The sequence below is a fragment of the Pezoporus occidentalis genome, unplaced genomic scaffold (assembly GCF_034315485.1).
Source record: "Pezoporus occidentalis ecotype Australia unplaced genomic scaffold, CSIRO_AGI_Poc_V1 ctg293, whole genome shotgun sequence".
Lineage (NCBI taxonomy): Eukaryota > Metazoa > Chordata > Aves > Psittaciformes > Psittacidae > Pezoporus > Pezoporus occidentalis.
Window position 1 is genome coordinate 234,182 of NW_026914863.1, and position 25,298 is coordinate 259,479.

General features: G+C 47.9%; 3 protein-coding genes and 1 long non-coding RNA gene across 7 annotated transcripts in view; 2 read left to right on the forward strand and 2 right to left on the reverse strand.

Annotated features, from left to right (window-relative positions):
- ATP5MC1 (ATP synthase membrane subunit c locus 1) overlaps nt 1–25,298 on the forward strand; it is a 253,514-nt gene that overhangs the window by 115,583 nt on the left and 112,633 nt on the right. The gene's annotated exons all lie outside the window — the stretch shown is intronic.
- On the reverse strand, nt 2,287–23,491 carry HOXB5 (homeobox B5). The gene is made up of 3 exons (XM_062626521.1): nt 22,559–23,491; nt 19,099–21,590; nt 2,287–2,385 (listed from the first exon to the last, which is right to left on the reverse strand). Exons 1-2 carry the CDS (start codon nt 23,106–23,108, stop codon nt 21,343–21,345), a joined length of 798 nt encoding a protein of 265 aa, XP_062482505.1. The 5' UTR covers nt 23,109–23,491; the 3' UTR covers nt 2,287–2,385; nt 19,099–21,342.
- The window catches only part of HOXB4 (homeobox B4), a 30,791-nt gene continuing 10,141 nt past the window's right edge, over nt 4,649–25,298 (reverse strand). The window contains exons 1-3 of one of the 4 annotated variants that reach the window (XM_062626520.1): nt 19,099–19,237; nt 6,155–6,575; nt 4,649–5,366 (exon numbers count right to left, since the gene is read on the reverse strand). In XM_062626520.1, the coding sequence (XP_062482504.1) occupies nt 5,050–5,366; nt 6,155–6,569 (732 nt within the window). In that variant the 5' untranslated portion in view covers nt 6,570–6,575; nt 19,099–19,237 and the 3' untranslated portion in view covers nt 4,649–5,049. Of the gene's footprint in view, nt 5,367–6,154; nt 6,576–6,691; nt 6,982–10,082; nt 10,205–19,098; nt 19,238–25,298 lie in introns of those variants that run through there. The other 3 variants (XM_062626519.1, XM_062626517.1, XM_062626518.1) reach the window with 3 other exon arrangements.
- LOC134167653 (uncharacterized) overlaps nt 6,346–25,298 on the forward strand; it is a 31,798-nt gene continuing 12,845 nt past the window's right edge. Inside the window, exons 1-2 of the long non-coding RNA XR_009966242.1 lie at nt 6,346–6,485; nt 16,180–16,273. This is a non-coding gene — a long non-coding RNA (uncharacterized LOC134167653). The remainder of the gene's footprint in view (nt 6,486–16,179; nt 16,274–25,298) is intronic.

A 25,298-nucleotide genomic window follows, 5' to 3' on the forward strand; every position in this document is an offset into this window, starting at 1 on the left:
ACTTATTTTTTTTCTTCCCTGTCAGAAAAGGTAGAGTCCCTGTGAACGGAGCCGAGTAAATACACTAAAAAAGAGAGGGGGAGGAAAGGATCAGAGTCATCCAGGCAGCAAACGGGGCAGATACCCCCCTCTCCACCTCCCCTGACATTTTTGGGTTTGTTTCATGCAAAAGAAGCACCCGTTTCGGGGGTTTCTTTTATTTTTTTTCAAGCCCCCAGTTCAAAGGGTCGGAAACGCGGCCATAAACAGCGGCTTCACCCTCCGAGGTGCCGTGATCAAAGCCGTTTTCTTTCTAAAGATAAAATGAACGTTTATATAGTGAGAAAGCGAGATTGATTTACGGATTTAAACACGCCGTTCTTATTGCGGATCATAAATCTGTCACCGGGGCTGAGAAACTCCCAACCCGCTCGCCGAGCTTTTAAAGCTACTCAGAGCTATAGAGGGGGTGCACGGTCACCCACCAGCGCCTACATAGGAACAGACCCCCCCATATCCTTGCATATATAGACAGATATACACATATATATTTATTTCGACTTCCTCTGCACCCTTTCTGTCCAGTAACTACTCAGTGGGTTGAGTTATAGCATTTTCTCACCCTTTTTTGTCCAATTTTGCGACTAAGGGGTAACAAAGGGGCTCAGCTCTGGTCGAACCGGTGCTGGGGATAGGAAATGGGGGTTCCAGCTCGCGGGAAGGGGGGGAGAGGTCCCCGAGTGTGTGTCCCCCCCCCCGCCGGGTGGGATCCCCCCTCACAGCTCCGCACCGCTCCGCGCTGCTCCGCTCAGGCAGCTGAGCACAGAGAGGCTTTTGAGAGCGCCGTGGGCAGGAGCGAAGTGGGAGGAGGTGCGGGGGGAAAGCGGGGGGGGGGGCTCTCAAACAAAGGAATTTCTGAAAATAAGAAGAGAGATGAGACGCGGGAAGGGGCGGGGGGCTCCGCTCCTGCGCTGCGGGGTTGGGGTTGTTTCCCCCCGAGTCTGCGGGGTAAACCAGGGCTCTGCTCGCAGAGCCAACGCGGCGCGGAAGCTCCGCTCCTTCCCTCTCTTTTCTCACTCCGAAGCAACACGCCAAGACAGAGGGCTTTGAAGTGAAATCAGAGGGGAAAGCGTCTGTCGGGCCCGGGCTGGGCAGCAGAACCATTAAACCGTGAGAAAGCAGAAATAACCCCACTTCTAAGACCCTTCTTCATTCCTTTCTCTCTTCCCGTCCCCCCGTCCACCCCCCCCTACCCCTGCCTCCCGGGGCTGGTTCCCGGCTTCCACGGCCCGAGGCCGCGGTGAGGGCCAGGCCGGCGGGACCTCGCACACGCAAAGTTTTGCTGCGCTGCGGGCTGAGCACAATGTCCAGCCTCGGGGAGGTCAAGGGGTTTGCGAGGTCACTCCCTGGCTATAATACACAGCTAATCGCCTAGAAAACGTGTCCTCTGCTTGAACTCTCTTCCCCCGATCGGGGCTTGCCAGAGCTGGACTTTGTCTCCCCAATTTTCAGCCCTTTCCTTCACTACGGTATTCCCACACCGCTACCGGGAAGAGGCAGGAACCAGCATCCAGGGGACACCGGCACTACCGGGACAAAGACATCCCCAGGAACCCCCACACTCTGGAGCACCCAGACCCCCGGGGACACCCGCACCAGGGGATCCCCGCACCCCAAAACCCCTTAAACCCTCCCCACAACGGTCCGTGACAGGCGGGAGATGTTGTTCAGGGAAAGAAATATTTGGAAAAGGGAAAACGATGGAAAAGGGATGAAAAAACAGGAACGAAAGAGGGTTCTCCCCTCTCCAGTAGTCCCCCATGGACCCTCGCCAGTGACCCCGCAGCGAAGCTCCACGGGGCCGATCCCGCACACGCAACAGCCCCACATCGAAGAGAAATCCACACACATCCCTCACCACGAATAACCCGCCTGGAAACTCTCTCTGCCGCTTGCCTCGCTTACACCGGCCAAAACAAAACGAGAAAGCAGAAGGGAAAGCCCGCACAAGCATTCACGTGTTGTTTTTCTTTCTGCCCTTTTTCCTTTCTGAGCTCCTTTTTTCCCCCTTTTTTCCTCGTGCTTCCCCAGCTTTCTGCTGGAAGAGGCAACAAACAGACCCGAAACGCATGCCAAGAGAGCAGCTCTGTTACCTGGTTCGCTCCCACATCCTTTTTCCAACGCCCCAGAGACGGCCCTCATGGTTTGGGTGGTTTCTTCCAAAGTGAGAGGTCTGGGGGAAGGGGATCCCTTTGAGAGGGGGATGTTTTGCTTTTGTTTTTCTCCCCCAAAAATAAAGCTTTCACCTTTACGATCCAGATTTTATTATTAATAAGATTATTTCCCCTGAAGATTCTTGTAGAACTCCGGGTGCTTTTTTCCCAACAGACGGTCTGCGGAGATTTGCTGTTGAATAACAATGGGAAAAGGATAAGTATTTAAAGAAAAGAAGTGATTAATGATTTTCTGTATAATTCTCGCATTTTTCTTAGCTTCTGTCTGCTTCTAATGGCTGTGAACTTTTAGGTCCTATAGAAATCTTCTTTTCTCCCCCTTCTATTCTATTCATACTTTCCAGCTTTGATTTGCTTCTATAGACCCCACATTCCTGGAAGCATATGCCTTTTTCTTTTTAAAAATAGAACGATTTTTTGCCATTCTTAGAAGCACTATCTCGAAAATAACACCCTCTTTACAACCCCCGCACATCAAAGAGAGAAACAGGAAAATAAAATGCAACAACACCCCCACAACACCCCAGCCTCAGGCATTGCAATAAAATACAGCCCTTGCCACCCTCCCTGAGAAAAAAAGAAGGGCTGAAATAGAAAGAAACTTGAAAGGTTTGTAGTTGCTGCTGCTAAACCCGCCATAGTAAACCAAAAATACAGCCATAAATCCATTTCTCCTACATCACAGCTGTGCCATGTGACTACATTAATATTATTTTAAAGTATGAAAATGTCAATAGAAAGAAAAATCGAGCGGCCTTTGTTCGAGCTGGGGGCAGGGACACTGGGGGGGGGGACGGACGGGACGACACACACTTTATTTGCGCGGTGGCCGTGCGGTGACTGAGTACAACTCAAGGAATAACCCATCCACACACCCTGGCTTGGAAATATTTCAAGCCTTGCCTTTGTTTGGGAAGAAATGCAGGGGGAATATTTCGGTCCTGATGGGGGGTCCGGGAGAATTCCACGAGCATTGAACAAATAAGCAAAAGTCATTTTTTGCCTTGAGAGGAGAGTATAAGAAAATGACCCTTTTCTTCAGCTGGTGCCGAGGATTCCACCCCTGACAGACCCCCCTGAGCACAATAGTCCAGTTTTTATATATTTGGAACCTAGGACTGGAATGTTATTTCGTCCTGAACCGTATTTTCGATACTTTCTATGAGGAAGAAAATGAAAATTAATACAAGAGCTGCGGCTCACAAAAGGAGCCATTTGTCTTCTTGATTATCTATTTGCTTGTCAGGCTCTGAGCTATCGCAGGAGCCAGCTCCTTTGTAATATCAAAACACACAGAAAACCTGCAAACACCGAGAAACATCTGTGCAAAAATTAGACTCATTAATGCATTAACTACCTCGGAGAAGGAGATGTGGGGTCTTTTTTTAAACCCGAGAAGTCTCTCTAGAGAAATCCATCGCTCCATCCATTCCTCACAGCAAAGCAAAGCGCTAATGACTCCCTCTGTTTTGGCTGAGCCCAGTTTGGGAAGAGCATATTAATATATGCTTAGAACAAATAAATCATAATATGTACGGCTTAGCAGTACTTAAAGCTGATATACCCTAGTCAAACATCTTTTGTTTTCATTAGGGACTCGAGGCTGTGCCAGTGGCACCAGAAATGCCTGTAAAAAAGAAACGTGCTCTTTAATTCCTTCCTTGAAAACAGGTATTTTTTGGATCCTCACCAGAATAAAAAGTCAGCACCCCCCTCCCCACAATAAAAACCACGCAGGGGCAGGTTCACAATGAACAGATTTATTTCCAATTGCGCTTTTTGTGGCTGCTGTTGTTTCTTTTCTCTGCTCATTACAGGTAATCCTAGACAGCAAGGACAAAGGGAGGGGAGGAAGGGTATCGGGGTGGGGGGGGCCTTGCCAAGGCTCTGGCTCACCCCGGAGGGACAAACCTTCACCCCTCCATCCCGAATTCACATTTTCAGTACAAAACTGGGCTCCACAGCAGGAGAGGGGGGTTCCCCCCTCCTCATCCTGGCCTGTGGGGGTGAATCCAGGTGCCACAGTTCATCACCCTGTTCCTAAACTACCCCACCTCCCCTTCCCAAAGTCACTATTAACGTACTGGAAATAAAATAGCGGGGGGGTGGTGGTCATGATGATCCTCCTGCTTTCTTTGTCCACCACCCATTTGACCTAGTTTTCCCTTCCTCCCCCCCTCCCCAGGGTATTCCCCCACTTCCACTCAGGACGAGTGCAGTGTCCTGGAGCTCCCCCCCCCCTCGCACCCCCGTGGATTTGGGTTGTGTTTGTTGCGTTTCCCCCCCTCCATGGCAGGGCCGTGTTAGAATCGCCGCGTCTTTGGGATGGCGGGATAGAAACTTCCCGTTCGTGGCTGGCAGGCGAGAAGGGAAAAAGAAGAGGGGAAAAAAAAAGGGGGGGGGGTAGGTGGAGGGGGGAGAAAATCCAGTTCGCCTTGAAGAAACTGAGCCTCATTTATTAAAGTGAGCGCTGGTTGTCGAGGTAATAGCAGACATAAGGTCCATCCTTTGTACGGGAGAGTAAACATGACAAATGGGGCAGAGCTTGGCGTGATTAAAGATGAAACAAGGATCCATCTTAGCCAAATCTGAAAACTACTATCTACAGCCTCCTCTTAATGGAAGAGGCACAGCAGCCCAGCTCTGCTTTGTTGCAGCTGGGTCTCCCTGTTTCCCCTATAAATAAAGAGTACCCCTCCTTCCCTCGCTTCTCGGAGCATTAAAAACAAAGTACCATGTGTTCCCTACACACACACAAACTCACAAACACGCACACTCCATCCATCCATCCATCCATCTATCCATCCATCCATCCATGCATGCATCCAAGGAATAGTTATAGGCTGGCAGCTGGTCCATGGGATCGGTTTTGAGATCCTCCTTGTGGGATCTGCAGGTTGGCAGAGGAGCTGGAAGAATTAGACCTGATCTTGGTATTTGGTAACTTGTGATCTTTTTTCCATTTCATCCTCCTGTTCTGGAACCAGATTTTGATCTGGCGCTCGGAGAGGCAGAGGGAATGGGCGATCTCGACCCTGCGCCTCCGGGTGAGATAACGGTTATAGTGAAATTCCTTCTCCAGCTCCAGGACTTGCTGCCTGGTGTAGGCTGTACGGGAGCGTTTCGGTTCCCCTCCTGAGTAATTGGGGTTTACTGAACAAACAAAGGAGGAAAAAGAAAAAGGAGAAGAAGAAAAAAAAAAAGGAAGAAAAAAACAAAACAAAGAGCAGAAGAATTACCGAGATGTTCCTTTAACGGGTCCTTTCCCCCCAAAAAAGCATCGCACATTCTTTTGGTGGGGGGATACACTCAAAAAAACACACCACAAACCTGCTAAAAATACACCCAGAACCTATCTGCAAATCTCCACCTCCATCCTCGCTGCTTGACGTGTATTCCTGTCTAAACGTTTTTATAAGGTCCCCTAGACACATTTTCCATGCCCTCTACGTGCGTGTATACACACACACGTATATATATACACACACCTCTACTTGAGCATCACTGTATTATCCCCAAATCTTTAAAGTTCCCCCTGCACACATGCAAGCAGGGAAACGCAGGCACTCCTTGTTATTAAATATCACACACCAAAAAAAAAAAAAAAAGAAAAAGAAAAAAAAAGGGGGGAGGGATAGTAAAAGTTTACTCAACCCGCCACTTAAATACAAATTACGAAAACATAAAACTTAACTTATGAAGATTCAACAGCCATAAAAAAAAAAGTAGCCTGCAAGAAATTGGAGGAGGATGGTAACAGAGACTTCAAAGGCACATGGCCAAGCAGAGCAATAAAAATTTATGGAGGATGTAATTATACCGCTCTGCAAACAGGCGATCGTAAATCTCCGCGAATGGTTATTTTACAACTGGTGCAATAGGATTTCTACAAGACTTTGAGGTGCTACTCGGTATAAAGCGAAGCGCTTCGGCTCACTTACCCGTGCTTACATGGACTTTCTTCATCCAGGGGTAGACCACCGGCTCCTTGCAGGGGGGGGCGGGCGGGTTCCGGGGGTCCTGGCTGCAGGAGGGCGGCGGGCTGGGGGTGCCCGGCTGGCGGGGGGGGCCCGCCGCGGGGAGGTGGCCCCGCAAGCCGGGTGGAGGACGGCCGTGACCCCGGGGGGACGGCAGCGCTGCTGGGCGGCCGGCGCTGGGACAGGAGGAGTAGAGCTGCTCCTCGCAGGCTGACCGCGGCGGGTACATCGCGTCATGGTGGAAAGTGCCCTCTCGCCTCTGGCTGCCGTAATATTCCGGCGAGTGACTGGGAAGGTAATCGCTGTGGGAATACTCTTCACAGGGTGGGAACTTGGGGTCCACATAGTTGGAGTTGATCAAAAACGAGCTCATGGCCATTAATTTCTTAGAATTGCACACACGGAAAAAAAAAATATATATATATCTATCTATCTCTCCTAAAATTTATCCCCGTCCCCCCCTTTACTCGTTTTCCTGTTTCGCGGAACCCTCCTACTTACTGTCAAGTGAACAAAGTTGAGTCCATGTGACAGCGCGGGCCAATGGCGAGGGGCCCCGCGGTCCCCGGATAAGGAAACCTGCCCAGCCCGGGCTCTCCCGGGGCCCTGAGCACCCCCGGGAGGCGACCGGGGGCTCCCGCTCCCCCCTCCCCAGCCCCGACCCCGGCCCTGCCGGCCCCGAGCCCCGCAGCGCCTCGCGGGCGAGGACCGGCCCCCACCCCTCCGGGGGTGTGTCCTTGGCTCGGGGCGGGGGGGGGGTGTGGGAGAAGGAGGAGGGGTGGGAAAAAAGAAATGCATCCATCCCCCCCCCCCCGCAAAACCAGATTTCATTAAAATAGAAGTAAAAAATGATTTTTGCGGGGCTCGGGGCTCGCCGCTGCTGCCCCCGTACACGCTCTGCAGAGGTCCCCGCGGGCGGGGGCTGCAGAGCATCCCCCGCCAAGGTGATGCGGGAAGGGTCGAGCCTGGCAGAGATGAATAGGGCTCGTTGGGGATCGATAAGAAATTCATCAGCTAATTCGGGGTGCCCGGTGTCCTAAATCACATTTCTGAGATTGACCGTTTTCCCACGCACCGGTGGTAAAGGGAGCCCATCCTCCGAGCAGGGAATCAGGGACTTGATGAACAATTACAAAAGCGAATTAGCCCAAGTCCTAATGCATCTTCCGCTCGCCCTTCTGGTAATAAAGACGCTTTAAAAGCCAGAGCAAACCAGCAGCCTTTCAAAAGCCACCATCCCCACAAAGCCGGGTTTAAACCCGAAACGCGCAATAAGCTCCTCGCAAGCAGTAATATGTGTGTGTGTGTATATGTATATATATATATATAAATATGTTAGTTTTGTTGGTGCCAGTGCTGAGATTACACAACCTAAAGCAACAGTGGGCTCCTAGTTCTTAGATGGCAGCAATAACCCCCCTTCCTCCCCCTTCTTCCCCCCACCTCCCCTCAAGCACAGATTTTATCTCGAAGTGATGATAAAGTTTATCGCAGGAGCGCTGAAGTTGAGCTAAGGTCAAATCCAAAGTATTTCTTTTCTGCCAGAAAACGTTTTTCTGGTAAAGATCTTGTTTTCACCCTTTTATTTAAGGTTGTGGGGTGTGGGTGGCTCTTTTTTTTTTGGGGGGGGGTGTTTGTTTTTAGTGCCTTCTGGGTGTGTGACCTGTAGTGTTTGTGTCAACTACATATTCCCCTAGATACGAATTTGTGACCCAACTTCCTTTACACAAATTCGGATCTACAGGGTACATATAGAAGACAGATGCATCCTCCTTGGTCAGAGATCTTCGCCTACCGCCATAATTATCTTCTGGGGAGGGAGGGCAGAGTTTTGGGACTCGAGAGATCAGGAATTAATCTATAGGTAAAGACGGTTCAAAGATTTCACTCTTCAGAGGAAAGACGATTAATTGAAGCACCAGCACAGCATCCGAATAGCCAATACTAGGAGAGAAAACCTGGAACTTTCCTACCCTCTCCTCAATCCCTTGCACATTAATTTACCGCTCTGCTAAAAAAAAACCGCTCCTGAATATATATAGAGAGAGGTGCGTAAAGAGCTTCGAATCCAAATAATCGCCGTTTAAAAGCAAAACGCCACTGCCCGGTCCCCTCCACCCTGAAACCCGCGGGATGAGTTTCTGATGCGCAGCGCAGAGATTTAATCCATTTTTCGTTCTTGGAGGTCAACTAAGGTTTGGGTTTATACGTGCGTGTAAGGATAAATTATATATATAGATATAAGCGAGAAACAGATGAAAAGAAATACAGAATGTAAAGGCAGATGGGACGACAGGCGCTTTTTTTTTATGACAGGCAATTCTTTTTACAACCCGAGAAAAAGATCAAAGGCGTTTCATTTCCGAAAAAGGGATATAAAGCAATAAAATATTCATCCTGTCTAGGTAATGAACCTTCATTCGGAACTAATGAGGGTAGCATCATGTTGAGATTTCGTTTAAAATTACAGTTGCCCAAGAGATTAAAAGTACAACATCCCCCACCCCTTTTTTCCCCCCAATTCTTTTTTTTATTTGTATTTCAAAAGGCAGAACCTTTTTGGTCAAGTATCTCCCGAATTAATTGCATTTAAATGCCACAGTAAAGAGGTTCTGAGAGAAAAGCTGCGTTTCCCCTCCATTAAAATTCCTGCAAAACATCCTCAATATATTTCACAAATTCCCCTCCATCAAAATTCCTGCAAAACAACCTCAATATATTTCACAAATTCCTTCATTTTTCCCAGCAAAAAGAGCCTTGGCCAAGCACGAATGTCCCGGGGCTTTCCCGGGCACACGATGCCCGGAGATTTTTCGGGTACTTTAAGGCGAATAGTCGTTTTTCCTGATAAAACGTATAATTCGCAGGGAAACCGAAAAAGGACGGCATATTTTAAGCAATAAGCCCAAACGCACCTGGGACAACCCCCAGACCATTTTACACGCCTGAACAAGCCCCCAGATTCCCAACCAAAGTCGCAGAGTGAAGCAAAGCCGCTTTTTGCATGGAGCAAATTTCACCCCCTCCAACAGACCTACACTGGGCAGCAGCAGCCACACTAGAATTCACCTTCCCCTTTAAAGCCTGCCATCAAAGTAAGGAGACAAATAAAATCCGCTGTACAACGTGTAGCTGGATGCCATGAAATAATTCCACAGAACCAATCCCATCAGTTTCTTTTTTTTTTTTTAATTATTATTAACTGAAATGTTATTCCTCCTTTCCAATCCTCTCTCTGATTTATTTTATCGGATTTCCTCGCAGCCAGCTCCTAACCGAGGACAGGAGTTTCAATAGCCATAACTAAGGCCTATTCCTGATTTTTACCCCCCTCCCACATTCTTAGGGGAAAAAAATAGGAAAGAGAAAGGTTTAATGCTCCTTCCCGGTGGCACGCAGGGGTCGGTGCCAGCAAACCAGCACCCCTAGCGTTTACCAGCCACCTTCCCCCCAAACACCTCCAAGAACTCTCCCCCTCGCTGCCTCCGATCCCAAATTAAAGGCAGCCCCTCGCTGCCCCCCTCCCAGCCCCCTTCCTCACAGCTTTCTCTATGAAACCACCCCACGTCGCGCGTTTCCCACGGCAAATTCCACCCGGGCTCTTTCCCACCTCAAAGTAACCTCAGGCAGGAAGGAAAGGGGTGTCCCCCGGATCCCCCGACCTGTGTCCACCGCCAAGGGGTGGCCATGGGAGCCCTCAATCCTCTCCAAAACCCTCCCAAAGGCACCTGCCAGCGCAGAGAGGGGGATCGTTATCCCATTCTTCATGCTGAGCGCATATGTGGTCCCCCCAAAAGAGGCAGCCCTCGGTGGGGGGGTACCCCCTGCTTAGTGCCCCCCCCATCCGCAGCCCGGCCCACCTCCCAGGTGTAACACAGACAGCGGTACCTACCTTAGCAAAACGTGGGTCTTTTCCTCGGAGTAATCCCCGAGGGGGCTCCCCCAAAACTTGGGAAGCTTTTGCAGGCGGAATCCTATAGAACCCCCTAAACACCCCCATCCCCCCCGCCCCGTTTCCCCTCCCCACCCTAGCCCGGCTTTTCCGCCCTCTCTCCCCAGTGTTGCTTTTACAATGAGATTAATTCTCGATAAGAACCCTAATTTCTCTCTCTCTCCTTCTTCTTCTGCCTTTTTTTAGTGGGTGCCCCCTCCCCCGCTCTCCCCCCAGTATAAACCACTATTGTCCTTCAAGGCGAGCGGAGCTGCTCCCGGCAGCGCCGGGAGGCCCTCTGAGCATTTTGGGGTGGGAAACCCGCAAGTTTTGGTATTAATCTCATAGTTTGTCAGTCTTTGTTAAACAGCGAGGCGTGTCCGCAGCGCGGCGGCCGCCGAGAGCCGCGCTGACCCGCGGTTCACCCCGCGCCGCGCGCCCTCCGCACCGCTCCGCGCTTTCATTTGTAGGCCCCCCCCCTTTTCCCTGTCATATCCCCCCCCCCCCGAAATCTCGCTCTCGGCTTTAGCAGCAATGAAGAAGGGGATCTTTTCTTTTAGTTTTGCCCTTTTCCACCCTTTTCCAAGCGCAAACTTTCTTGTATGAAACCGGGTTTGCGCGCGTGTGTGTGTGTGTGTACCCCCAGCACGCGGAAGGCTAAGGCGCTTCTTTAAGGCAAAACATTTAATAACGACCATCCGAGATGTACAACAGCAGGGAAGGAGGCTGCGGGGTCGGGTAGGAATCGGCCCACACCTGCTTTGCCACAGGGAAAAGCAGATTTAAGCCCTGGGTAGTTTCCCAGCCTTGGGTGTCCTTTTCATTTCGGATAAGAATATTTTAAAATCATATTTTTCCCCTTAAAACCAGCGAAGCAGCGAGGGGGGAGCAGCGCATCCCTACGGGGATTCACCCTTTATCTCCCTGTTAACACCGCCAGCTCGAAGACCGCGATAAAGAGGTCATTGGAGAGTAAATCGGGATTAAAAAGCGCATTCTATTGATTGTCCGGGAGAGAAAATAATAATAACAACTATAAATATATATGGAGAGAAGGAAAAGCGCCCTGAATTGTGTTTGCAGCTCCCGGTTTGCACTCGGAGACTCCCGGGTTAAACCGAGTCCGTCCCGAGCAAGAGAGATAAATTAGAAATATCCTTGGAAATGGTACCTTTAATTTCCCCCCTCTCCCCTCCCCTATCTCCGTCCCTCCTCACATCTCTCCAAATGAACCCACTTCAAACGAACGCGCGTCCCTAAATGGAAAGTTAAACGTTCTGATGTACGAGTGAATATTAGAAGGAAAGTTGGGAGGTGGTTTGGGTTGGGCTTTTTTTTCCTTTATTGCCGTGAAATTATACCTGCTTGTTTTAATATCCCGAAAACAAATGGCTTTTATTATCCATTACCTGTTCTATAAACCTGGAGTAGAAATGACTGTTCTAGAGAGATAAGTGCAGTAATTACAAGGGCGAAGAGATGGATCACCCAAGTTACAACTAAACCGGAGCCCTCATATAGTGATATTTTATAAATACCAAGCAAATTCATGGCAATTAATTAAAGCCGAGTCTTATCACGCGAAACAAAACGCTTTACGTTCGCTTGAATTTCACCTACTCCATGAATATATCCGCATCGGGAAAGCAAATGGATTTTCCAGAATGCCTTTCCCAGGGCTCTAATATTCTCTCTTTCTCTTCCAAGAAAAATGACCCTTGTTATAAGTATTTAGGCACTGAAAATATTTAAAAGCCGAGAGGGGAAAAAAAAAGCAAATTTGCAGGGCAAAAAGGGAAGAGTTTGCCTCGCTACGACTGTTTGCTTAAGCAGCTATTGAAAAGATCTTTCCCAGTCCCAGTGCAAATAATATTTAGAGTTTGGAGGGTTCAAAGTCTGGCAGTGTAGAAATAACTTTGAAATGCCAAGGGAAATATTTATTATATCAGTTCATTAAACTGTTGCAATGACCAGAGTGGAGTCACATTTCAAGCAAGGAATAGAAACCATTTCGTTCAAATTCCGGCGGAAAACGTGCTGCAAAACAAAATTAGCTGCCTTCACCGGAGCGAGCGACGAAAGGAGCACTTAAAACCGCCTTTAAATACATATATTGGGTTTTTTTAAGCCATCAATCCATCGCTTTTGCCTCTATATCATAATTTCAGATTCTCTACGATTAAGGTAGAAATGCAAACAGTAAATCATGGGCGTTATTTCGTGTCATTCTTTTCTCTTTGTGGATGATTATTTGCATTCCTACCGAGTCTGTATTAAAGATGCTCGGCTCTATGAGGGCCAGGCACCTCTTCAAGGATTCTGGAAGTGGTTCCAAGTAAAGATTTTGGAACCACATTTTCACCAAACGTGTCGGGCTTTTGAATTTCATTCTTTTTTTTTTTTCTTTTTTCTTTTTTCCCCCCAAATAAAATTGACGCTGGAATGAAAATTATTTTTTAACTGCTCGCTTCAATATCCTAAAGGGACCTCCTCGTAATTGGGTTGAATAAATGCATTTCCCCTTATATTCTGTTCATTCGACTCCAAAAAGCGTTTCAGGGCTCATCTTAGGGAAAAAAAAAAAAACACTGAGGACTCGCTCGGCGTTTCCTCGCGGGAGACCCAAACCCCACTTCCTTTCCACCAACATCCCACCCCAAAATCCCGCAGCCTCCTATCCCCCCTTTCTGCCTTCGCGGCTGAAGGTCGCTCCCACCTCGCTATCATCCTCTCTCATCTCTGCCCAGCAGCAGAGACTCTTCCTCCCACCTCGGCCCCCCCTTCCCTCTTTCTTTCTCTCTCCCTCTTTTTTTTCCCACTGACATCAGTCTATCAGGGTTATACACAAGACCGAGTCACGCACAGCGTAAACTTTTGACCCTCAACTTTTTGACCCCTCGAGCTATAATGCTGTACTAACAAGCCCCCCAAGACCAGAGTTCCCGGCTACGCCTCTAGAAACCAGCGCGCTGCTGATTTTCCTATTTTATTTATTTTACTTACAAAAGAAAAGGGGAAAAAAAAAAGGACATTTCTTTGTGATTTTTTTTTCCCCTACCCAAGGAAGAACAAAAAAAAAATCTGAGCTCTGCAAACATTAGATGGTTCTGTCCACATCACCCATTGCTGCTTTAGACCACTGATTTTATTTTACCCTTTTTGCTCCCCCCACATTTTTACATTTAAAAGAGCAAAGAGGGGGAAACCCTCAAGAAATAATATAATATATTGTTTCTCTTTTATTTAGGATTTCCTCGGCGAGGTTTTGACGGCGGTTATCTGCCCTGATCTAATTTTGGGGGTGATTTTTCCTCCTTTTTCGGCAGATAAAGAGGGTTCCCGTGTTACTTAGGGAGCCCCGGAGGGTTCGGGCAGGGACTGGAGGGCTGCGGGCGGCCGGTCCCGCTCTCGCCCCAGCCCGGCCCGGCCCGGCCCGGCCCCGCTGGCAGTGAACTTGGTCTGAAGCGGGCTCTGCTGGCTGCTCGGGGACGTTACAGCCGAGGCAGCCGCAGCAAATCCCCCTACCCGGGGCGCCCGTTCCCCTGCTCCATCCCAGAACGACCACCCCCCTGTACACCGCGGCGTTGCAGTCTCCCTACATAAACAGCCCAGATTTGCACCAAACAAACGTCCTTTCCCCCAAATCCCGGCGCTGTAATTTGTTTTGACTTGAAGGGTATATATGTGTGTGTGTATATAGACAGACATACATACACATGTTAAAAAGAGATAAATCAAAGCGGGGGAAAAACCTCGTACTAGTCTTATTCTTTCAACGCTCGCTGTCAAAATAGTTTCTTTTTAAAGCTATTTAGGGTAACAGAACACGGAAAAACTATGCCGGGTGGACACCTCCCGAGTTAAGTTATCAACCTCCTTCCAAATATCATTTATTTAACATTAGGAGAGGAAAGAATGGGAAAAATCAGCTCAGACACAGAAATAGCCACGCTCTGAAAGAAAATTTCATTCTTAAATCCATTCTAGGACTGGAAAGAAACCCCGGAGGAGGAGCCAAAGCCCATAAAAGTCTTTTTCGGGTTCCCTAATTGAGGAGAGACCTTTAGTAAGAGGATTTTAAATAATCCCATCAGCTCGCTCCCTTCAGGTCGGACGTGTAATAAAAAAAAAGAGGAAGGGGCTGGGGGAAAGAAAGAGCAAATCCTCAGCCTGAAATTCAGCTGTGGGGGAGGGAAAAGGGTTCGGGGAGCGGAGCTGGACGGAAGGGGGGTGGTTTCCTTCGAAAGGTTGGGGGGGACTGGGCACACAGGAGTGTGGGCTGGAGTCATTTACAGGACCATGGCAAAGAAATAGGTGAATAAGCTGAGTCTTCCTCTAAATAGACTGAACCACAAGAATTACAGCCTGAGCAGGGCGATTTCTAGTCGCTGCCTCTCTGCCAAGGCAGGAGGGACCCGCCGCCTCCCAGCCTTCATTTCTGGGGCCAGCAACAAACAGAACAAGGAGATCCCTTTGGCTTAAACATCACATTGCTGGTGTGTGTCTGTAGTGGAGCAATACGAACCACATCCAGCCCTTCTCCAGCCCTCCCCCTCGGTTACGGCCAGTGCCCAGCACACCCGCGCCGTGGGATGGGTACTTTAAAAGGAAAAAAAAAAAAAAGGAAAAAAGAAAAAAAGAAGGGGTAGGAAATGGGAAAAAAAAAAAAGGAGGAAGAAGAAAAATAAAGAAAGAAGGAAAGAAATAAAGAAAACCCCCTGGAGCTTATGTTTTCCTTGCAAAGGTGCCCCGGCAGCCCCCGGGGCCCGCTCTGTGTTGTGATACGATGCTCACCCTCTCCTCCAAGAGAGGAGCCGGGGCTGTACAAGTCTGCTGACCTCGGAATGATCCCTCTTGCCTATGAATTATTGATGAGATATGAGCTCTGATTTCTCTTTTCAGTATGCAAACCCCATTATACTGTTAAAATGGCGATTTAATCGTTTAGAATAGCTTCGCTTTTTTTTTTCCAACTCATTTGTGCCCCTTCCTTTTCATTTAATTCTCTTAATTAAATCCTTTAACAGATTTTAATCACTTTTTGTTGAATAAAATAAGGCATCATACACATCTGTAACTAGGTTACCTTGGCGAAGTTTGTTTTTGGTGGGGTTTCTTTGTTTTGGGGTTCTTTTTAGTTTGCTCTGCTTGCTCCTTTGGGTGAAGTTTTTAAAACCTAAGTGGGAGGGAATTTTCTTTTCTCTTACCCTGAACCCGGTGAGCAAAGAAAGTCTAAAACACACGAAAGCTTGACGAAAAAGAGCCCAAAAAAAATAAATACATCAATAAAACCGTGACATTCACAGTGGCCTGACAACGGCGTTGCAACCTCGGGCTGCCTTTTGCATTAAAACGCTCCCCAAACCACTCACAAATGCATTTCCCCACCCCCCTATTTATTGCTGAACGATCCTAAGAACCAAAATGGGTATTTTACGGGTGAAATTTCATCTATTTTTCGCCCTTCAGCAGCAGTCTGAGCACGGGGGTCCCTGGCCCTCCCTGGAAGACACTCCAAAAGGCAGCTTGAAGGGAGCTGGAATTAATACAGATGCTCAGCTTGGCTCCTCCAGGCTGTGGAGCCTAGCCTGGCTCTTGGGTGAGAAATAACTGCTGTGGGGTTTGGTTTTTTTTTCCCCTTCAAAGCAGCAGTGAGGTTTCTATAACGTTTACTAAACGAAATAGGAAACCTTCAGAGAAGGGGGAAAGCTAAAGAGAGAGGACAGGGAGCAAAAATAGGTGTAAGGTCATATGGATGCATTCATTTTTGGATGTGAGGGGTGCTGTGAAACAGGTAAGATCCTGGGGAGGCTTCTCTGAGCTCTGGAACCCTTCATTCAACTGGGGCAAACAGCCCACATCTACCTCACCAGACCCGGTTTTGGGGAGTCACACAGAGGCTTCCCCCCATGTATACTCAGAGTCGTGACAGAAAGATCTGCAAACCCAAGGGTTAATAAAAGGAGATTTTCCTTGTAAGCAGTAATCATGTGCTAGAGATTCTCTATATTCTTAGAGCCGTTATTAAAGCACTTTGTATTTATTCTGTCTTCTACAGCTACAGAAGAACTAATTGTCCCATGTCTGATGTATGCCATTAAAGTGAGAGAAACGATGAAAAATGCAAAGGAAAATCCCCGCCTACCTGCACGGTCAGAGCTCCGTTTTCCTGTTTACTCTCTTTATACTTCCTTTTCACCAGCAACAGGGAGACCTTTTTTTTCCCTTTCTTTAAAGAATGGGGAGGGAGGGAGGGGGGAAGCCTGTGCTAAGCTTGTGACCCCTTCCAGGCTGTAAAATGGTAGACAATGATCCCTGTTTATGCCTCACAGGAAGATGGAGGTTAATGCCATGTAAGAGAAACAAAACCCCCAAATAAACCCTCCAAAATCCAGCTTATTAAAAAAAAAAAAACAAACCCTATCTTAAAAACATGCTACATGCTGCAGGTAGAAAGCAGATCTCAGACAGAGAGGACAGGGTGTATTGAAAGTGATGGGAAGGGTGATATTATCATGACAGCAACAAAATCCAGTCCCTCTTCCTTTGTGGTGGCACAGGCCGGGTGCCAACCCCTGCACCGGGGATGCTCAAATCAACGGGGTGGCACAGGGTTGACCCCTGTTGTCACCCTCACAGGCATCTCTTCCTCACCACAAAGTCCTGGGGCTAAACTGCATTGCAAATTCCCCTTGGGCTGGCTGCCCTGGTGTGCTTGCTTTTTCCCCTTGGAATAACATGTTGTGTACACCAAAGGATTAGGAACTGTGGTATGTAAGAAGAAAACCACTTGTGCTGCCTGTGATCAGAGTGGTTTTGGGAGGAAACTTTGCCTGGGACTGTATAAAACCCTTGGAGTGGGATGTGGGGATCAGCGATGCAGGTGATAGATGAGGAAGAGGTGGATGAATGGGTAGATGTATGGCTACATGGATGGATGAATATATTTTGGAATCAGAGTGTTTATGGGTACCTGCATGCATTGAACTTACAGTTACATTTCAAACATACATTGAGGTGAAGAGGTAATGCTTTTCTTGCCTAAAACACTACTTATCATTTGAATTAGGAGAAAGGATTTCTAGTCACCAGTAGGGACCAGGAGGGTAAGGAATAGAAGGCCATCGCTTGGGCTAACCCCAGCAGGATCACATGCCTCTCCCCACATCCCTTCTCCTTCCAGCGCTTCTAACCCTGGGTAGACAAACCATCTGCAGCTTGAGGGGCTAAATTCACCTTTCAAGGTCATGCCACAGGAGCCCTTTAGGATCCCATGAAATATCTTTACTATTAACTCAAAAAGCAGGCGTCCAGCTTGCACAGAGATTAGGGAGAGGCTGCTCAACATAAAACCAGACTGCTGAATAGGAAAAGCTCCCTGCACCCCGCTTCCCTTCCTTGAATTTCCAGCTTTTTGAATCTGTTTACAGGTTCTCAGAGCAGAGGGCTCCAGGATTGCACTGGCCACCCCCTGACTGCTCAGGGAGAAGCCAGAAGTTCAAATGATGATAGCAAAGATATTAGGAGACACATGGAGCAGGACAGGAAAAACAGCCCAAGGAAGGAAAAGCAATCTCCAAAGTGTGCTAAAGGGGGACATTCTGCTTTGTGTAAAAGAGACGGACATGTGTCCACCAAATGTTGTCTTACCCTAAAAAGGAGGGGGGGGGGAAAGCTTGTGAGTGCTCCAAATTCTAAACACCACCACCCCCACCACCCCCCTTCCCCTCTCCAGCACCTCCGCTTTGAACTTTTTTGTTTAAAATTTGATTTTATTTTTGAAAGAGGGATGGGGGCCGGGATGGGGGAGGACTTGGTGTGAGTTGGTTCAGGTGTGGACAAAGTGTCCCCTACCTCTCCTGCAAATGTGGCGACTAGGCTTGCAAAATAAGCAACCTCTCTGGGGCTGGCTTATGGGGTTCTCCCCCCTCTCTATTTGGCTCTGTCAGCCCTATTTCGCTCGCTTTTGCTCTACTGCGCTGCCGCGGAGTCGGAGCCCACGGCTGGGGCCACCTGCCCGGCCAGCCCCAGCGCAGCCCCTCGCCCCTCACCCGCGCAGGCTCCGCGCTCCTGCCCTTCCCTCCAACTTGTTTATTTTCCCAGAGCAAAAGGCTGCTGCCTGCCTTTCCCAGAGCGATGTCGGCCCTGAGAGGGAGAGGAGGAAATCTGGGATTTATCGGTGAGCTCAGAAGGGTTTGGACGCTCTGTCTGCAAACTGCAGCCTCTCTGATTATTTTTCTGTAGCACTTCAGGACAGGCTGGAGACATAACAGCGGTCAGTCAGTGGCTCCATGTGAGAGAAACGAACTACGGGAATATGAGGACACTCATTTGTATTATTAGGGGGGGCAAAAACCCAAGAAAACCCAAGAGGGGGGAGGGGGGAAGGAAAAAAGGGGAGAAAAAAAGGGGGAAAAAAAAGGAGGAAAAAGGAAGGGAAAGCCCTGGGGCAAAAAATACCGGTCTCTACACAGGCCGAAAGGAAACAAAAAAGTGCATTTCTATGGCAGGAAGGTGAAAATAATGAAAATCAAGAGGTGTTAACACCCTGAAACGCACAGACAGAATATCGCTGATTGAAATGCAAAGTCATGGTTCAGGTTTGCGGCTATTTGCGAGCAGTTCGAAAAGCACCGAAATCGCCTCCAATAAACGCGCAAGAATGGCGAAGGATAAACCCAAACTTTGGCTGAAGTACACATGTCCCCCGGCAAAGACAGGATGGAGTTGCCGTGCAATGATAATGAATCTCTACAGCTTTTCTATTTCTCCCGCTGCCACAAAGTTTACTTGCGGGCCTCGAAGCTGTGATGGAAATGTAATGCAGTTCCAGCTCTCGGGAGGATAAGAATTAAGACCTTCTTAAAAGTGAGAAATAAAGCTCTGAAAGAGAGAGAGACCCTCTTTCCTCCCCGCTCAGCCTTTAGTCATATCAACCCTTTAAAACAGTTTAAGCAGATAATATTTCAGGACTTACTTTCAGGACTCCAGTCTATTGGCTCCCTGGACTGAAAACTGGACCCGCAAAACATGTTCCCTGCAATTGCAACGTTTATCTCATCTGGAAAAGTGCTCACCCATTGCTGCCCCTTACAAGCCAAACCAAGCAGTTAAAGTGTCACTTAACATTCTAGAGAATGTGAAATATATTGTACATTGTCAACTCCCCAAAACCATAAAACTAACTTTATGGACCTCACGTGACTTTTGAGAGCCAGTGAGGGGTATCTGTCTGAGGTCTGGGCGATTTTTACGATCTAACTTCTAGATAAAACCCTATCCATTTGACATCTAAATGTCATACCCACTTTTGGTATAGTTTGCTATTAGTGAAAAAAAAAAAGAAAAAAGAAAGAAAAAAAATCAAGGGAAGGCGAGCAAATGGTTTGGGACCTGACAGTCCACTTCACATCCCTCTCAAAATCACTTAAGAAGTACCTAAACAGTGGGAGATTAAGTTTGGTAAGTTTTAAGCTCCAACTTTACTTGCTACGAACAAAAAGCCTAAGCTGTATTGTAGAGATGCCAGTGGCGTTTTGCCAAATCGAGCGACTTTAAACCGGAGTATCTCGTGCCTTGGGAGATTCCCTAGGTAGCGAAATGGCAACATTTGCCATCTTTGATGATGTTAAATAATCTGCAGCCAAAATGACTCGTTGTAGTGAATGTCAGTAGTTGCAGAGATGTTATTTACATGTTAAGCCGGAGACTAGGAGTTAAAAGCAGTTAAGCACAACAAACCGAGGACGAGAGATAGCAGAGTTGGGCGTGCTCAGCGCAGAAATGTATGCTGTATATATCCATGTTTATTTATATCTATTTCAAATATATCTATCCAAACACACCGATCTGTGATTCTATAGAGCGCAGGTTTATGTGTACGCATATGCGGGCATAAATACCTCTGGCTTTTCAAATGTGCGCGTGTGTATGTAGATCTAACTCCTGAAATGCACGTAAATCTGCGTTTATACCGCGGGATTGCAACTTGAAGTACTGGAAACCAGTTTGGCTGCTGCCGTGGGGTGGGGGGTCGGCGGTGTTTTGGGGAGACGGCGTTGGGGAGGTGTGAAGGGCTGCGGTGTGTGTCCGGCCGGTGCCTGGAGGGCGTTTGGTTTGAATATTTGGTGGGTTTGAGCTCCCCAGAGCTGCCCAGGAGAGGCTGGGGCTCTGCTGAGAGTTCCTCGCAGCGGCTCAGCCCCACGCCAGGCATCTCCGCGGCTCCAGCATGGGCTGCGAATCTCAGAGCTTGTGCATAAAGTGCAACTGGGAGCCTTTGTGAGTAGGAGAAACGTTTATTTGACTTCAAGTAAAGCTACAAACAAATACAAAAAGCTTATTGGCAAAGTACTAACAGGCAGCTAGACATGACAGATGCCATTTTTACACATAACATTGCATTCACTCTGCCCACTACAAACCGTCTATTAGTCACATCAGAAATATTTCTAGTATTTACAGACATTAGAGCACTCTATTGTTGGTCCGATTTTATACATATTTTTTTTCTTTTATAATAGTGAAGTTTACCCACGTCTAAGAGTACGTCTTGGAATTAGGCTGGGACTCGAAACCCTGGCCTGAAGTTTGAACTAAAACACAGACTGGACAATTTTAAGACAGATACAAGAGCTTTTGCCTTTTTTTTTTTTTCTCTTTTTTGCCTTTTTTTTTTTTTTTTACATTTTTGTTTGGGTTTTTTAGCTTATTTTTTTTTTCTGCCACTGTAGTGCAGGAACCCCCTTTTCTAGCTTAGGCAGAGAAGAACTCACCCAAAAGCAGTAAACTCAGGAAAGGGGGGGGGGGGTATAAAGAAAAGAAACCGAACAAATAAACAACCGTATCTGTTCTCGATTTATAAATAAGTTATAACATTTAAAGGGCTCACATAAAACATGCTAGCTTTCCAGAAAGCATCAAGAGAGCACGGACACAGACATTTAGAAGAACAAGAGCATGAGGAGCATCTGGAAATAAAATTTAATTATATATAAAAAAAAAGGAAAAGATTTAAACCCCCAAATTTAATAACAAACAGAACACGACATGGACTCAGTCTGGGAGAACGGTACCATACGCGTTGGTTTAGAATATCAACAACATGCCGAAAGGAAGGTGCCTCACTGTACAGTACTCGGAAACTAAGATCTGCGCTTTATTTATTTATTTACGGATTTCTTTCTCGCCTCCTCTTCTTCCCTCGATATTCCTCCTCTAGACTTTATGGCTGAAAGGCGCTGCCCGCCGAGGCTAAGCTCATGCTTTTCAGTTTATTATCCTTCTTCCATTTCATCCTCCTGTTCTGGAACCAGATTTTGATCTGGCGCTCGGAGAGGCAGAGAGCGTGAGCGATCTCTATTCTCCTCCTGCGGGTGAGATATCTATTGAAGTGGAATTCCTTTTCCAACTCCAGGGTCTGGTAGCGAGTGTACGCTGTCCTCGCCCTCTTCCCGTCTGGTCCAGTCATGTCTGAATAACACGGACAACAGCGGGGTTGGGGTTTTGCTTTCTGCTAAGATTTTTGTTATCCTTAAGGCTATATAGATAGATGTATATATTGTAAAACCGAGGTAAAATACTCGCCTTCTTCGGGCAGCTTGGAATGCTGTTTATTCCCCAAATAACACCCCCCCCCCCTTTCTCGCACACCCCCAGACACGTGTAAACCCCCCACCCTCGGCCCCTCCAGAACCGACATTCCCAACTCAGTGTTCATAATTTAAGTGGAGAAGCGAGATTTTGCATCTTCCCTTCCCCCCCCCCCACCCCTGCCCGGGTGTTTCTGGGTCTCTTTGCAGGGGGTTCAGGTTTAAGGCTCTTTTCTCCAGGAGAAAACCGGGCCAAGTGTGTGTGTGTAGTTGGGGGGGGGGTATGGATGGATGATGTCTCTCTGTTCCTCTGTATCTCCTCGCAATTTTGGTTTTGTCAAGAGCAGATTGTCAAGAATACACCCAGCAAAATAAGAGCAGGAAAGGACTGAGAGACCCATCTGTGCATATAATGCCATTTTAATGGTCAATTCTTTCCTTTCCTCTCCCCCCACCCCCAAGGAACACCCCCTTCCCTCAATTTTTAAATTACCTTCTCCCACCATCCACATAGAGCTACGAGCTGAAAATAAGCGCCCATTTCGCGGAGAGAATAGCGAAAGTAAAACAAAATCGCCCCCCCCACACCCCTTAGAGGCGCCAGAGGCAGCTTTAAAGCAGCGATCAGAGCAAGAAATACAAAAGCAATAAATAGCTGCGTTTCTGATCAAAGCGCCTCCACGGAATAAAAGGAAGGGGAGAAAAAAGGGAGTGGGGGGGGGTGGGGGTGGGGGGAGGAGGAAAAGGGGAAAGGAAATTAAAAAACACACTAAAACACGAGAGAAAAGGAGAGGGGTGTGAGAAAATAAACAACGACAACGACAACGACGGAAAAAGAAGTAGCTGTACCATGGCTAATGTGAAGTTTCCTCATCCAAGGGAATATCTGAGGTGCCTGCCCTTCTGTTGCTGCGGTGGAGGTCGCGATGGGCTCTGCCTGTGCTCGGGGGATGCTGCTGCTTATTGGAGTGCCCTCGTCGGCTCCCGAGGACGCGCTGGTCTCGTCTAGTTCTGTGAAATTTGTGTTGGTGGTGCTGGCAGAAGGAGCTTGGTCGGAGGGGGACGGGGCGGGTTTGCCTCCATGGCTCTCGCTGTTGGAGCAGGGAAGGGAGTCGGGAGAAGATAAGGAGCAGCTAGACGCCTGTCTAAACCTGCTCTCCTGAGCTGGAGAAGGGAAACCGCGGGAGCTCTCCCCCACAGCCCCAAAGTGGCTGGAGGAGGCTGAGCGGTTGATGCTAAGGTCCATCCCATTGTAGTTGTAGCCATAAGAGCTGGAATGCATGGTGCTTGAATCTCTGTAAGAACCGTTCATGGAACTGCTGGTCCCATAATTTAGTAACTGATAGTCGGGGCCATTTGGGTAGCGCCCTGAGAACGAGTTTACAAAGTAAGAGCTCATTTGGGTTATTTTGGAGGGCTTGATTTGTGGCTCGTGGTCGTTATAACCCTGTGCTTGACGATTTATGATGTATTAATGAATTATAGCGATGCACTGTACTTCGTTTTTGCTATGTATGCGGCCAAATATGGGGGGGGGGGGGGGAGGGTGGGGGGTGCGTTTGGGAATCACGTGCTTTTGTTGACCAGTCGTAAATTCTCACTGATGACCTCAAGAGGTAATTCATGCTCTATGGTTACAAATAATGACGATCGCGGAGTCGTTTAGGCCCGAGTCGGTGCGCGGCGCCCCGAATCCCCGTGCGCGCCGCCGCCGCTCTCGCCCCCCACCTTGGCGGAGCGCGCCACCTGCCGGCCGAGCGGGGCGCCGCGCCCAGGGGGGGCTGGAGGGGGGGGGGACACCCCCGTACCCCCAAATTCACCCTCCGCTACACAGCCCCCTTTCTTCTGCAGTCATTTGCCTTCCTAAAAATCAACGCTGAGATGAAAGCGGGGAGGGGGGGTGGTGGTGGTGTTTCGCCGCGGCTGGCGTGTCCGCGCTCCCCCCCGTGGGTCTTCTCGCCCGGCTCCTTTTCTTTATTAAACTCTTAATTTCTTCCTTTGTGACACCGTTGGGAAGTTCGGAGGCAGGGGGCGAGGTGCCTTGAGCACGGGGGGATTCTCCTCTGTTAATATCTGCGGGGGGAAAGGGGTTACGGTGAAGCTGTGCTGGGGGTGCTCGGCTGCGTGGGGTTTTTTCGCGTGGTTACGGTCACAAAAGTCGAGCGTTGCTGCACGCTGAGCGTGGACCAGGGATGCGGTCGCACCTTAATTCTGGAGGGGGAAAAAAGAAAGAGGAAAAGGGGGAGAAATAAATGGAGGGAAAGGAGAAAAAGGGAACGTCCAGCCGGTGGAAGTGTTGACAACGTCGCTTTTGGGATATTCTCGTTCCTGAGCGTTTTGCTTCCTCTTTGAACACAGCATTGTGCTACGTGCTTTTTCCTTTCCATTTGTTAACCTGCAAGGAATATTGGGGAGCAAAAGCACCTTGAAACTGGTAAAATTGGGAAAAACGTTGTGAAAAAGCTGTGCTTTGTTAAGCATTGCTTCCTTTTTATTTTCCCCTTCTTCTCTTTTCTCTCTCTCTCTCTCTCTCTCTTTCTTTCTTTCTTTCTTTCTTTCTTTCTTTCTTTCTTTCTTTCTTTCTTTCTTTCTTTCTTTCTTTCTTTCTTTCTTTCTTTCTTTCTTTCTTTCTTTCTTTCTTTCTTTCTTTCTTTCTTTCTTTCTTTCTTTCTTTCTTTCTTTCTTTCTTTCTTTCTTTCTTTCTTTCTTTCTTTCTTTTTCTTTCTTTTTCTTCCCAAGGCAGTTTAGGAATTTCATATGCTTGTCTGCAACTCATTGGAAATTATGCGCCATATTGAAAGTGACATATAATTATAATAATTACGGGCAATGAAAAGCGTGGCAATAATAGTAAATGTCCTACAGCTGTGAAGCTTCTGCATGAATTGATTTTAAAAGTGAGTGACATTAAACCAGCTTGTGGCACTGGGGAATGCATTCATACATAGGTATTCCGTGTGGAGAGTGGGAAAGGGAATGGGAGCCCGGAGGTATCCTCGTTCCTCGCGTTTTCCCCTCGTGAAGCTGCAGAAAACGGTATCCAAAGCAGCCTGGGCTGGTAGCTTGTTTCCAGTCCTAACCCTCAGCAGAACAAGCACTTCCTTTCGTTTAATCCCCCAAACCCAGGAAAAGTTCGCTGTTTGCAGCAGGAGGTTCCTCCTTGGCCAGAGCAGGAGCGGTGCCCAGCCCTCCCAGCCCCCCCAGCACAGGAGAAGTCACTGGAAACGCTTTCCAGTTCAAATAAAAATCTGCTTTTCTAAAAAAAAGCTCTTCAGACTTAGTTTAGATTCTTTCCCACCTTATTTTCCCCTCTAAATGCAGGCTGTATTCCTGGAGCTGGGAAGCTACTCGTTTCGTAGGGCAAATTCCCTTGAAATCTGGACTTTTTTGCAATACACCTCACTTTGATTTGGGGATATGAAGTAAGGGACCAGATGTTTGAAAGATGCTAGGCAAATGTTAGGTATCTTTGGTAGATAAATGAGAGCATATTTTTGCCTGTTTCCTTGATTTATTATGTATATGGCGAGCGTTTCGTCATAACTCTTTGTACTGTAACAATAAAAAAGAGCGATACTAAAGCAGAATG

What these genes read in the sequence shown, in the direction of transcription:
- HOXB5 (XM_062626521.1), bottom strand. Translation starts at nt 23,108, where the DNA reads ATGAGCTCTTACTTTGTAAACTCGTTCTCAGGGCGCTACCCAAATGGC. An exon ending in GAAACTTCACATTAGCCATG is followed by an intron (nt 21,591 to 22,558) that starts GTACAGCTACTT and finishes CGTGTTATTCAG; the next exon opens with ACATGACTGGACCAGACGGG.